Below are 14,414 nucleotides of genomic sequence, written 5' to 3' on the forward strand. Positions count from 1 at the left end.
TCAGTGTTGCAGAAATGTTTCTGTACCCTTCCCCAGATCTATATCTCGATACAATCCTGTCTCGGAGGTCAACAGACTTGGACTTCATGTCTTGGTTTGTGCTCTGACATGCACTGTTAACTGTGGGACCTTATATAATCATGTCCAATCACCTGAATTTCCCACAGGTGGACTCCAATCAAGTTGTAGAAACATCTGAAGGATGATCAGTAGACACAGGATGCAACAGAGCTCAATTTTGAATGTCATGGCAAAGGCCATGATACTCATGTACATGTGATTTTTGCAAACACTTCAAACAAAATTCTTTCACATTATCATAATGGGGAATTGTTTGTAGAATTTTGATGAAACGTTTTATCAATTTTGGAATAAGGCTGTAATACAAAATGTGGAAAACGTTAAGCACTGTGAATACTTTCTGGATGCACAGTAAATAATATTAGTATATCAGTAATTTCTCCTCTCATTTCTTACTTCGATATTTCAGGATACTAAGGCATATTCCATCTTACCCTGGTGCCTTCCTCCCTGTTTAAGCCAGTACTGCTGCTGCTGCTCCTCTTCTTCTTCTATTGATCTTCTTTAAAGTTTATGGCAGTTGATATTTAAAATTTTATATTACTCTCACTTTCTGTCATCTAGTCTTTATTGCTATCCAAATACACAATCACCAATTATCATTTCTTAAAAATTTTATGGAGGACAAGGGTCAGCATGTTCACTTTGAGCAGTCTGCAGCTACACAGCTCCATACACAGCAGAATGTGAAAGAGAAATGTTGGAACTATACAAATGTAATGTTCGATAAAAGTGCAAGTATTGGCCTAAAAATTTAAACCACTAGATGGAAATAATGTTTCGTTGGTTTTGGTATTTATGTTGTTGCTGACTGGTGTATAGACTGGATGTAGATCAATAATTCAATCCAAGATTGTTACACAGACAGCAGTGATAACATTAAACAGGCAGAAAAGAGTTGTTGTAGTTAATGTGACATTAATATTCATATTTATTACACAAGACTTCTGTAAAGTTGTGGTAGCTTAAGACAGATTTGCTTAAAAGTATGATTGCTGTTACTAAACAAACTGTGATATATAAGTGGTTTATGTCTCATTATCTTTTTAAATACATAATTTACCTCATAAAATGTTTGTGTATATGAGAAAATGACCAAGTTAAAGAAATTAGTCAAAATGTTGAGGTGAAAATTACATTTCTAAAATTAACACTAAAGTTTATCAATTTTATGGAGAATACATGATTTTCTTGATTCTCGTGACTTCGGTGATTTATTCTGCAATTTACTGTAAACTGCAGTTTTCTTTTCCAAGAGACCAGGTAATTCTTAAAGCAGAAGTTAATGCTTTTAGTTAAGCAAAAGAACAAGGGTTGTACTGAGGGGCTTCATCTGCATTTATGAGAAAATATACACTGCAATTTTAAAGAAATCATGTGATCATTAAACCAAAAGTGAAAGTGTTTCACTAAGCAGAGTATAAAAAGGGCTGCACTGAGGGGGCAGCACTGGTGTATGGATAGAGCTGCGGTTTTCTGTCTCCGGTAACAGGACAAATACTTCAGCACAGATGGTGAAAAAGTAAAAGAAACCTCTTCATCAATGGTGAGTTGTTCTCTTCCTCTTTTTTTTTGTCAGTGATTGCCCCGGTTTGTGCTTGATGGAAATTACCTGAAAAGCAGAACAAACAACATTGCTTCCTTCTTACGAACTGCCTGTATAATCTGATGCTGCAGGGCATTTCGTACTGTGAAATATTAGGAACTTGACATCTTGCAACCTAAAGCTAAGCCTGCCACGTGCTGAAGCAGGCAAATATAAAAGTTTTTTGTCTTGGCTCTTGACCGTCATTTTTTCCCAGGGTGGACAAAGGACAAACACACACACACACAAACAGATGAGGAGGGGGGGAAAGGAGGGGAAACATAACAAAATAAATAGTGCACATTATTGTGAATGCTCATGGTTCAGATACCCGGAACTTCCTATGGCCTAAATAAAAATTTATTTTTTTAATTCCTTTCTATTCTTTCTTACATCTGATGAAATGGTAACACTTCTCATAGAACTTTAAAGTTTTCTTCTTGATTTAGATTTTTGCCTTGTACTTCATTTGTAAGTCATTAAGGATAAAACTCTCTGCCAAGTGACTAAATGTAAATGATTGTTTGTGTTGGCGGTGGTGCAGTGGTTAGTGCTGCCGCCTCACAGCTTCCTGTGTGGAGTCTACATGTTCTCCCCATGCTGGCGTAGGTTTCCCCCTGGTACCCTGGTCTCTACCCACAGTCTAAGAACATGCATGTTAGATAATTGGTGATTCTAAATTTGTCATATGTGTGAATGTGAGCAGAATGGTTGTATGTCTGTGTTTATCTTTCTAAGTTGGCTCTGAGATAGACTGGCATAGACTCCAGCCCCCCTGAGACCCTAAACAGATAATGAATGGATGAATTTCTTTGTGTTAGGGCTTTGTGGTATTTGTCCATACTGCAGTCAAGCAGCTAGAACTGTGCTCTTATGTATTACACTTGGTACATGGAGCCTTATAGACTCTTTCTTTCGTTCTTTTCAGTTACAAACTGCTTGAATAATTTGGAGGCAGTAAAGGATCACTGACACTGTAGTCAGATGGAGGTAAACAGCAGGCTTATAAATTCACAAAATATATGAAACACTGTGATAAGCTACTGTGTGAGATGATGGGTTGATTTAACACATCTGCAAATGTGTATTGTCCTCATTTATCAAGGGGTTCAGTGAAGAAGATTCATTTGTGGATCTTTACTGTGAGGAAGTAGAGGATCCTCCATCAACACAATGCTCTGATTGTAAGGCTGACTGTCACCACTTGGATGCCAACAATGCAGGTTCGTTTTTCAGTCTAAGTAGCTGTATGTAAAATTATTATTATCATTTACATTTTTTCTGTTGTTTTTTCCACAGCTCTTTGCCTTCATGTGAAGAAAACCGTCTTTAATATCAGCAGTGAGTCAGTTCCTACACACTTGCAAACCCCTGCTGGTGAAGTGGGGAACTACATTGTGACTTATTGCAGAGAAGGAGAAATTGTGCATCAGACAAGAGACCTGGGGCCAGATGTTCAAAATGATCTTCAGAATTCGTCTGCAAACACAAGTAAGTAAAAATATTCTAAGAAGTAAATAAAATAATAGATTAAAACTATTTTTCCAGAAACAACATCTATTGACTTTGTGAAAGGTTAAATATCCATAATGTTAAATAGGAAGAGAATGGATGAACACACACATACATCAAACACACAAACAAATAGTTCCCTTAATTTTTTTTTTTTCCTTTTGGCTTATCCCGCGAGTTCAGGGTCTCCACAGCGGATCATTGTCCGCATGTTGATTTATTATGTTAATTAGTCCCTTCAATTTCATAGAGCTGATTTCAAGTAAATTATTTTCTTGATGTGATCATTTCAGTACTTGGGAAGATGGGAAATCAGCCTGACTGCACCATAATATTATGTCAACCAAACAACTGAAAACCATCATAAAAGCCTGTTTTTTCAAAAGCTTCTACATTTAGTGCTTAGAGTTTAACTTATATATATATATATATATGTTATATAAAGCAGTTGCTCATTATCATTTTCCTTTTCTGTTATTTATTAATATTATAAATAATATTATAAATAAGTATTTCTAAGTACCTGGGTTACAGCTACCATGTAGGTTTACAGGGATTATATGCAAACTCCACACTACCAGTCCCACCAGCTCCCGCCAGCTACATCCCCCATCGGTGTGTGAGTGATTGTGAGTGTGAATGGGTGAATTAATGGGTGAATAAAGTATCAAGGTAGTAGAAGAACTCTCTACTGTATAAGTACAGATAATTTACACAGAATGGTGTAAATGGTTATGGTACTTTGACTATGCAATATCGTACATATGATTTACAAGTAGTTTAGGGCTTTGTCAGAAATAACCCCTCACTCACTATATATTGCACTGTACAGCGTGATCACCATTTCTATAGTAGTGTCCAAATGTTGTCTATAAATCTATGCACTATATAGTAAACTTAAAGTATCCCACAATACATCAATAAATGTACCATAGTGTACATGGCATGTACACTTTTTGCTAACAATCCCACAATGCAATGTTCCAAATTTAGAGATGAGCAAATTACTGTTGTGGGGCTCAAACAGCTTTAAATGATGACGCAATATGAGAACCGTTAGTAAGTGTCCGAAATATCGATTAACTTCTCACTGTTGAGTGAATTACTAAGTGTACATGATAGAGGGAACAGTAACTGAAAGAGTACGAGTTACAAGAATTTACACAGTCATAAATGTTGAGTATTGGGAAAGTCATCAGAGCCATAGTTCAGGCTGGACCCTAACTCCAAAATGTCACTGTCTCAATATAAATATTTTACTCCAAAATTAGGCCTAAAGATTCCCTGATCTACAAACATACTTTTGAAAAAATTGGGTAATGATAGTTTGAAAACCATATCACATGGTACAAACATGAATTATCAAGTAATTCAGTCAAATGTTGCAATAAATAATCCACAAATAATCTGCTTCCTCTGCCTCACTGCTTGTCCTTGTTTCTGTGAATCCTAAATTCTCTCACAATAATTATGCTTTGAGACTATATTAGAGTAACAATTCTATCTCTGCGGTAATTAGATCATTGAATATGAGTAGATCAGTGAGTTTCTGTTTGTGTTGAAACCGCAAAGGGACATAATATAAGTGGACAGTACTTTCTCTTCCACTTACGCAGGGGTGTATATTGGGATTTTAGAGAGATATGTTCCTATTAAGGCAACATATTTTATGGGGAAATCCTTGTATATTGTAAATATACAGTCACCTCCAACATAATGGTTGTGTCTCTTTTTAGGGTCTTTTACCTGTTTATCCTGTTTGGAAGAAAGAAAAACCTCTACCCACTTGCTAACCATGTAAAACACGGTCAAGAAATATCTGTTGTGGCATAGTGACAGTTCAATGAAGTCAATCATCCAATGTTATAAAGACCAATGAAGTGGTGGGTGTCCTTGCAATGGCATTTTAATGGCACCAGAGCCATTATGTGCTCGACAGATTATGTCTCTTGCAGTACTCAGCTGCATATGCTGAAAATAACAAATCCTAGTGTACCAGTGAGTATCATACAAACTTACTTTGGAAGTGTGATAAATACCATGAGCTCGCTTTGCATACAAATGGAAATAAGAATTGGGTAAATAAGGTTTAAATCTGGGCCCAGCCATGTCACTTTTTGAAGTGTTGCACCCAATTTCTTTCACAGCGTTTTTCAGTCACATACCTGCTAGGGACAGGATGTTTGACAGGTCAGGTTGTAGCTTCAGTTCCTGTGGGAGAGAAAGTTGAGTGAGGTGAAACATTTATCTTGTTGTCGCTGATGCTTCTGCAGCAGCATTTTCTGCTGAATTTCCAGAAATTACATCTATAGTTAATGTTAGAGTCACATTTAACAACAGATATTTGTGTGGACAACAGGATAACATCTGATGATCTGTAAAAAGAAGAAGGTGCAGTTGGAGGTCCAGCTGATGTCATAAAAACCCCTTTGTCTCCAGAGACAACCATAGTCGTTAACAATGCCAAACACGAGTTTTTTCTTTGGCAAATTTACCGGCTTCAGTAAGAGCTGTCAGCTCACCAGCTTGTGCAGACAAGTTAGAAGGTAGTTTATCACTAGAAATTACGTTTTGGGACAACTGCAAACCAACCTGACTTCTGCCAGTTTTGACATCTCAGGAATCAGAGCCATCAACCCATAACTCTATGTCAGCTTTTAGGATTAGCGTGTCAGTGAGACCAGATCTGGGAGTACAGAGGGTTTTCAGTACTTCAGTGCAGTTATGAGGATCTCCATGCTCCTCTGTGAGCAGAAGAATCGCAGGCTTCAACATATTAAATCTTTTCACAGTAACGTTGGGCTTTTCATGCCATATATCAGAATAGCTAAACACATCATGTGATGCTAACACAGTTTTTTCTGCTGCAGCAACAGCTCTGAGACAGACAGGGAGACCTGCTACTACTGGATCCAGCTTTAATGAGAAATAAGCAACAGGCTGTAGTTTACAACCGTGAGACTGGCATAATACAGAAGTCATGTTCCTGGACTGCAAACTGAGTGAAAGACAGATTAGAATTAGGGAAACCTAGTGTAGGAGCTACAGAAAGTATTGCCTTTCAGGAGCCCACATGATTTCTTCATGTGCAAAAGATATTTACCGTGCACCACAGCAAACAGGGAAGTTTCACGCAGAGAATAATTTGGGATCCACTTTCTCCAAATTGGTGTCACACCAAGAAAAGTCATCATTGTTTTTTTTAGTAATTGGCTTACAAATATTTTCAATGGCAGCAATTGATTTTCGTGACAATGTTTGTGTTAGGAAACTGCATTTTAAAAAGACTTACTTTATGGCCGGAAGAGCAGAGTCCAGACCTGGATTCACCTTATTAACCTCAGAGAAGACAGGATACAGTGTTAGAACAATCTTTTGGTCTATATACTCTGGTTCTGTCTGTTTTGTCTCCATCTGTGTTTTCCCTTTAATCATTCTACTCTCCCTCACAAAGCAGTCATCTGTCCACATAACAAATACCTTCCAGTCAGCTTGGAACAAATCATTTCTTTTGGACAAAAACTTGTGCTCTCCTCTTCTGTTTCCAGTTTAGTTGTCCAACCGCTGATTCTTTTTTGATAAAACCCCAATTCCCACTATTTATTCAATTGATTAAAACTGTCTTTATACTGGGTATTATACTACACATAGGGGCGGCTATAGCTCAGTTGGTAAAGGCAGTTGTCCACAGACCACAGGGTGAGATGTTTGATCCCTGGCCCTGGCTATATGTCGAAGTGTCCCTGGGCAAGACACCGAACCCCTAACAGCCCATTCCCCTCCCCAGCTGTGCAGTGCAGAAATTGGGGAGGGTTGTGTAAGGAAGCGCATCCGGCGTAAAACCTGTGCCAAATCAACATGCGGACATGATCCGCTGTTGCGACCCTGAACTCACGGGATAAGCTGAAAGGAGAGTAGTAGATACTACACTGCCATTTCGTCACATGTTGAGTTGGTTCAGTTGGTAGAGTTTGCCCAGGCCAGGTGCTTACTTCTATTGTAGTACCCAGTACTATTCTCTTGTAGGCAGTTCTCTGGTGCGACTATGCTGATGTCTTGTCACCTACCCAACACATTAGTGAGTTATATACAGCTCTCTTACCTAGTTCTGGTCAGATTGTGTTTCTCCTTTGCTACTTTACCACTGTATTTTGGTCCATATCGGTATCCTCAGGAGAACAGCTTCTTGACCCATAGGGAGGAATCAGCTGTTACTGGTGGGCTATCAGTTAATTTAATTACATATAATGTTGTAAGAACAATAAAATAAGCAATTGCTTGAAAATAACAAGCATTTTTATATCTACAGAGACACGCATGCAGAGTTTTTTGGAGGATCTGGGGCTGAAGCAGAACTACACAGAGAAGCTGTCACTGAGCTCAATACTTCAGATTGATGAGAAGATCATCATTGATGAACCTGCCAGGTGTAATTCAGATCTTCCATGGTATTTTCTAAAGAAATTGATGATGGTTAATGTGACAGCTAGAAATGTGAAATGGACATCAGTATGTGAATCAAACTGTGATGTTACATCAGAGAGTTACACAGAGTTAGATTTGGATGATCTGTTTGACTCTTCAAACTCAGGTGACATAAACCCCCTCGACCTAATCACTGCTCTGTTCCTGTGTTCTGATGGGTTTGTACAACAGGAAATGTCACTCAAAATGTCCATGTGTCAGTTTTCTGTCCCTCTGCTGCTTCCTAATTGTGACACACCACAGTGCACACTCATGCTCTGGGCCATGAGAGACATTGTTAAAAAGTACAGACCTCAGTCCCTCTCAGAGTCCAAGGGCTTTATGGAGGACAGAATAGTTCTGTCTGAACTTCCAATGATCTCTTTTGTGAGGCTGGGTGAGTGCTCTTTGTCCAAGTCAGAGATCCTCAACAAGCTACTGAGTAATTCTCAGCAGTACCATGACACATTTGTTCACCGTAACATGGAATGTGGAGACAGTCCAAGAAGAATATCCAATGGACTGACTGAAATTACTTGGTACCTTCCTTGTGGAAACAAAAACATGGATGTTTTCAGTGAACCAGTAGCTGTAGCTAATCTTCGTGGAGACATTGCTTCATTTGAGACACAATACTCATTTTTGTGTGAGACATCTGCAGCAGTTTTTGTGTTTTTTGACAAGTTGGAATCTGAGTTCAAACTGCTTAAAAACCAGCACCACAAGGCACAAATCTTCCTAGTAGGTAACGGTGAAAGCAAACAGATTAATTGTGATGTCCTTAAAAAGGTAGCAACTAACTTGAGCTTGAATAAGAAAAACATCATTATTAAGACAAAGGATAAAAACAATGCAGATTTTGTCAAAAAATTGAAGGAAACAGTCAGTGATGTGGTTGAGAACACAAGGATGAAGATGCGAATAGAGCAGATGGCTGACATTGCTCATGAACTGGGAATCTTAGTTGATGAAAAGTCTACTGAGTGTCAGACTGCCAAGAATAATGCAGATAACATCACTGTAAAAATTCAAGACATCCTTAAATACAAAGAAGCTGAGCTTCCTCTGCAAGGTCAAATATGGAAGGAACTGACAAACCTGGAAAAAGAAGAATTTCGGCTTCGGAAAGTTGGCTCTCAAAATATTGAAACATACAAAGGTGATCTTAAGACACAAAAAGAAAAACTTCGGGACAAACAGAACTCTTATGACATGTCAGATGCAATGACGTGCTTCATAAATGCAATATCAAGTCCAGGAATAGAGAGGTGTTACTTCCTCAAATGGATGCGAATGAACCTCGATAACCTGTCTCGAGAAAAACTGTCTGGCCTCAGGGAGCAGTACAAGAAGAAGTGCAACAATTCTGAGAACAAAGAGGAGATTAAAGACATTGACAGACAACTCTCCAACAGCTCACTGGGGACTGAACACTTCTTCCGTGAAATGGGTCAAATCTACGAAGCTTCACTTTCCCTTCCAGAAACAAATCAATCACGTCAACAGCTGCAGCATCTGCCCAAACTCTGTGCAGGATTGATGCTTGATGGATTTCCCCTTGAGCTGGTAGACGGAGATGCCTCCAACATACCTCTCAGATGGGTGAGTGACGTCCTCTCTCAGCTCAATGAGCTGGTGTTTCCTAAGAACAAGATACTGGTAGTCACAGTTCTTGGAGTTCAGAGCACAGGAAAGTCCACTCTCCTCAACACCATGTTTGGAGTGCAGTTTGCAGTCAGCAGTGGTCGATGCACTCGAGGTGCCTTCATGTTGCTCCTCAAAATCAATGACGACATTAAAAAAGTACTGAACTGTGACTTCGTGGTGATCATTGACACTGAGGGCTTAAAGTCACCAGAGCTTGCACAGCTGGATGATAGTCATGAGCACGACAATGAACTTGCAACACTTGTAGTGGGTTTGAGTGATATCACCATTATCAACATTGCAATGGAGAATTCAACAGAAATGAAGGACATCCTGCAGATAGTTGTTCACGCTTTTCTCAGGATGAAAGAGGTCGGCAAAAAGCATAAATGTCAGTTTGTTCACCAGAATGTGTCTGATGTTTCGGCCCATGAGAAGAACTTAAGAGACAGGAAACTGCTCCTGCAACAGCTAAATGAGATGACTCAGGCAGCAGCCAAGATGGAAAAGAAAGAGGATTACAAGAGCTTCACTGATGTGATGGAGTACAACCCAGACACTGGGAACTGGTACATTCCTGGACTCTGGAATGGAAACCCACCAATGGCACCAGTCAATGCAGGCTACAGTGAAGCTGTATATGAGCTCAAGAAAAACATCATTCAACTACTGGGAAATTGTGAGTCATCTGCTAATAATGTCATGGAGTTTACAGAGTGGATGAAAAGTCTGTGGAATGCAGTGAAGCATGAAAACTTCATCTTCAGCTTCAGAAACAGTCTAGTGGCTGATGCATACATGAGACTCTGCACAGAATTCAACAAATGGGAATGGGAATTCAAAAAAGACATGTACACCTGGGTTACACGTGCTGAAACAAGAATTTCAAATTTTGGTACAGTTGCTGCAAAATCTATCAAATCTGACATTGGAGAACTTCTGACATGTTTAAAAACTGAAGCTTCCACATTGCTGGCTGAATGGGAGACAAAGCTTCTCAAAAATCTGACAGATTATTTCAAGCAAACAGAAGGTCATGTGTATCTGGTTGAAGGATACAGAGAGGAATTCTCAAACAGTGCAAAGAGCATTCGACGAGAAATGGAGAACTCTGTGTTTAATCAGCTCACAGCAGCAGCAGAGATCAAACAGGGAATGAGAGAAGTTGAACAAATCAAGGAGAATCACACAAAAGAAATGGTAAAAGCAGTGTGTGCACTGATTGATGAATGTCGAAAGAAAAAAGTCCAGATGACAGAGGAAGAGCTGGACAAAGAATTTGATAAGATGTGGAATGAAACAGTGAGGAAACTGTCTGTTTCTAAACTGAAGCCCACAGATGTCTTCACCTGTGTGTCCCACTACCTGAGACAGAACCTTTCACATAAGGGGAGTCATGCATGTGAATTGCTGAGTAAAAAGAGTCTGAAAGCTTGTGGACTAAAGCCTTTCAAATATACAGCTGAAGGATTCTACAACCAAGCTAAACACAAAATCAGCAAGTTTTTTAACCTTCAAGATCACACAATGATGGTGCAAAAATTGGCTGACAGCATCTTAGATGCTTGTAAACAGTTTGTAACTGAAAAAATGGAAAGAAAAACCAACTACCATGACACCTACATCCAGGAGACCGTGCTTATGATTGATGAGAGGCTAGAAAACAATCAGGATCTTGGTACAGACATTAAGTTTGAAGTTTCTCTAAAACTGCACATCTGTGGATTTGCAGCAAGAAACTTTCAGCAAATGCATGAAGATTTCCTACAAGTGAATGATCCTTACACATGTTTGAGTCAGAACAAGGAGAAGTTTCGTGCTGATTTCAAAGATGTGTTTCATGAACGAGACCAGTGCCAGAAAAAGGCAGAAGAATTCACCAACCAATGCTTGAAGCCTGCAGTTGAAGACTTTATCAACTGTTCACTGGGTCCTGACATCATTGGAGAAATGCTGACACTGCAGCAGTTCAGCACAAGAATGTGGTTCCAGTATTCACTTCTACAGGATCTGCTTGAAAATGATACATTTGAAAACTATTTGAGCTACATTTCTTCATATGAGGATTATGTAAAGAAACAAATACTTGACCAAATATTGAGTCACTTCTCAGATGGTTCTAAGATGTCAGACTTTGAGGATCAGCATATTCAGTCATGTATCAACAGCATAACTGATGCTATCAATGAGGCCAAATTAAAAAACAGTGATAACCTGAAGACATTTGTTGAAGATATCTGCAGAAAACTTGATGATAAACTGGTTATTTCCCAGGATGCTCTTGTTGCTTTCATGACCCTGAACAAGGCTGATCAGGAACAGTTTGCTCACTGGCTCACAGTGTCTGTGAAGGACATGGGACAAACTCTTAGAGAGGAGTTTAAAAAATCAAACATTGAATTGAAACTAAAACAACTTCGTGTGAAGCCTCAAAATGAGCTTTTCACCAAACTGATTGGATGTGGTAAACAGTGTCCATTCTGTAAATCACCCTGTGAAGCAGGAGGAGCAGCTCACACTGAGCACTGGGCTTCACTACATCGACCACAGGGTCTGGGTAGATACAGGTGGCATAAGTCAAGACAACTCGTTACTGACATATGTTCTTCCTCTGTGATCAGTGACACACGTTTCCGTTGCAGTGCTACAAAATATGAATGGCACCCATACAAGAAGTACAAAGAAATTTTCCCAGACTGGAAAATTCCTCCAGATCGGAGTCTTGAGGCATCAGACTACTGGAAATATGTGATGGCAAAGTTCAACAAGGACTTTGCAGAAGAATATGGAGCAGAACCTGCTGATATCCCTGAAGTTTGGGACAAGATCACAGAGACACAGGCAGCAAAGAGTCTCAGTGAGTCATTTAACATCAAGTGAGAAACTGTATGATCCAGAATCACAGTTGTACAAACCCTCTACATTGATTCAGAATCACCTGATTTAAGATATTCTCCCTTCACACAGACATTTAACCACTACAGCTTAAAGGGAAATCACAGTTAATATACAAGTAACCAATGTATAAGATACATTTTTATGTCGATATTTAGGATTGATATTTTCATTATAGAGCAGGTATATTTTAGTAGATTTTTTTTGTAGTCAGAAATATAAAATCTGTTTTTTTTTTTGTGTTTAGTAGCAAGTGTCAGATAATTAGTATTATTTTCTTGGTGATTACACAAGTTGCATTTGATATTGTCAAAAAGGCACAAATGCTAAAAAGCATGATATAAGATTTTTTTTTTTGGATTTAAAATGGTTGCTTTCAAAAATCAAATTTTTTATGTGTTACATTATTATTCAGTCTATATCAACATGTAAAATATACATGATAGAACAATGTTTTTCTCATAACTCATAATTGAGTCTAATACGTGTTGTTGCTAAGCTAGAATTTAGATTCTGTTTATTTCACCGAAGCATGGTGATAATTAAGTCTAAACAATGTTAACATTATAGATGATAACATTGTCATGAACCTTTTTTTTTTTTATCCTGAATTTAGAAAGACTTTTATTTCTGTAAACTATCTAATGCCAAATATTTACACGTAAAAAAAATTCTATATGTGGTATTGTCAGCATGTATACCGTAAAGTATTTACTGTTAACTCACTGATTAAAGAAACAAAATCCACAATGTGGCTATAAATGTGTTTAAAGTGGCCTAAATGAAAGTATAATAGCTGTATTCATTCTATAAATGTATTCAGTTCTTTGGTGTGAAAGCAGGCAAATAGTCCAACTTTGCATTGAGCCCAACCCTCTATTTAATGTGACTGTGTTTATGTCACTGCTTTTGTATATGTTCACATTTTGGATGTTACATGAGTCTTTCTATGCACCAGTCCTCTGATCCTCAACCTTTAAATAACCTCAGTGATGTTCATGTGTTCATCTCAGTTTACTTAAATGTCTTCAGTTTTCAAATGTACTGAAATAAGGATAAAGTGAAATTCAGCGCGAACTGTGTGAACCAAAGAGCTACACTGAGTCACTTGTGGTGACACAGATGAAATCACAGACAAATAAATACACTGAGGATTTATTATTAAAATTGTTATTAGCCCAGCAGATAAACGCATGTGTGTGTGTGGAGCCAGAACGACGCCGGCCCTGAGGACAGCAGGACGTCAGCTTACCTTCTGACTTGTCCCCAGTAACAGTACAACAGTTTTCATGGATTTCAATTTCCACTCCTCACATCAAGACTATGTCCCCTGTTCTTGCCAAAGAACATCACACTACATTCTGTTTCTCATCAGTTCTATCATCCAATCACGTTCTTTGCCCCACTATACTACTCACTTAACCTGTTTCCTGTAGTACAGACTATTCTACAGACTAAGTCTTAGTTAGTCTCTGGCACCATTCAGTTCACGTATATCGTGATTTTAATGTAATAATGACCTGACTCAACAGACGTGACAAAAGAGAGAAGTACGCAATGTAAAGGCCAAAATAAGAAGTTTATTGTAACAAAATCAAGGCTAGACAACTAAAAATATCATCAGTTCCATCAGTGATGAGCGTCTGCATGGATGAGTGAACATAAAGTAACATAATTAAACAAAACTACAACGCAAGGAAAGCTTGAGCGACAGACAGCAGGCCAGCCGGCAAGTCACTTGTTTCCAAGGGAGGCCAGGGTTTTATAGAGAATAGGACACTGGGCCCAGGTGTCCTCAACCACCGTAACTGGCTCCACCTCCAGTGTCCTGGATGTGATTTTTAGTTAAGAAACTTTATTTTTCCTTCTAATCGCCTGCGTCTTGTCTTGTTTTCCTTTCCATTCAACATGGAACATTGTCCCCACCTTTGTGATTTCATTACAAGGAGCAATGCAACCATCAGTCTGAACCAGAGTAAAAGTTTTCATAAACAGTTTGTTACCTTTTAAAAACATTTTTGGTATAAATATGCTCCAAAATCTTATTGTAAAGAGATACCGTTGAATCCTCCTGTGAAGTCAAAGAAAAAGAGATGTTGAGGGAGGCTGACCCTTCTAACCAATCAAATATTTAAAAAATCAGTTTTGCTGAATTTCTATTAATTGTAATTTGATAAGAATTAATGACAGATGACCACAGTGAAGCAGGGAGAGGGACGGTTGGGCAGAG

General features: G+C 38.6%; 1 protein-coding gene across 1 annotated transcript; it reads left to right on the top strand.

Moving 5' to 3' along the window:
- The first annotated feature begins 1,503 nt into the window (after positions 1-1,503).
- LOC137137501 (up-regulator of cell proliferation-like) lies at positions 1,504-14,055 on the top strand. Its single transcript, XM_067523834.1, has 5 exons — positions 1,504-1,627; positions 2,595-2,656; positions 2,772-2,889; positions 2,966-3,157; positions 7,488-14,055. Exons 2-5 carry the CDS (start codon positions 2,651-2,653, stop codon positions 12,167-12,169), a joined length of 4,998 nt encoding a protein of 1,665 aa, XP_067379935.1. The 5' UTR covers positions 1,504-1,627; positions 2,595-2,650; the 3' UTR covers positions 12,170-14,055.
- The last annotated feature ends 359 nt before the right edge of the window (positions 14,056-14,414 follow it).

Source organism: Channa argus, chromosome 12 (genome assembly GCF_033026475.1).
Source record: "Channa argus isolate prfri chromosome 12, Channa argus male v1.0, whole genome shotgun sequence".
In the NCBI taxonomy this organism is placed as follows: Eukaryota; Metazoa; Chordata; class Actinopteri; order Anabantiformes; family Channidae; genus Channa; species Channa argus.

Bases quoted from the DNA above. Each gene is read 5' to 3' on its own strand.
- LOC137137501 (XM_067523834.1), top strand. The intron at 2,890-2,965 runs GTTCGTTTTTCA...TTTTTTCCACAG, and splicing joins CTTGGATGCCAACAATGCAG to CTCTTTGCCTTCATGTGAAG. The intron at 3,158-7,487 runs GTAAGTAAAAAT...TTATATCTACAG, and splicing joins GAATTCGTCTGCAAACACAA to AGACACGCATGCAGAGTTTT.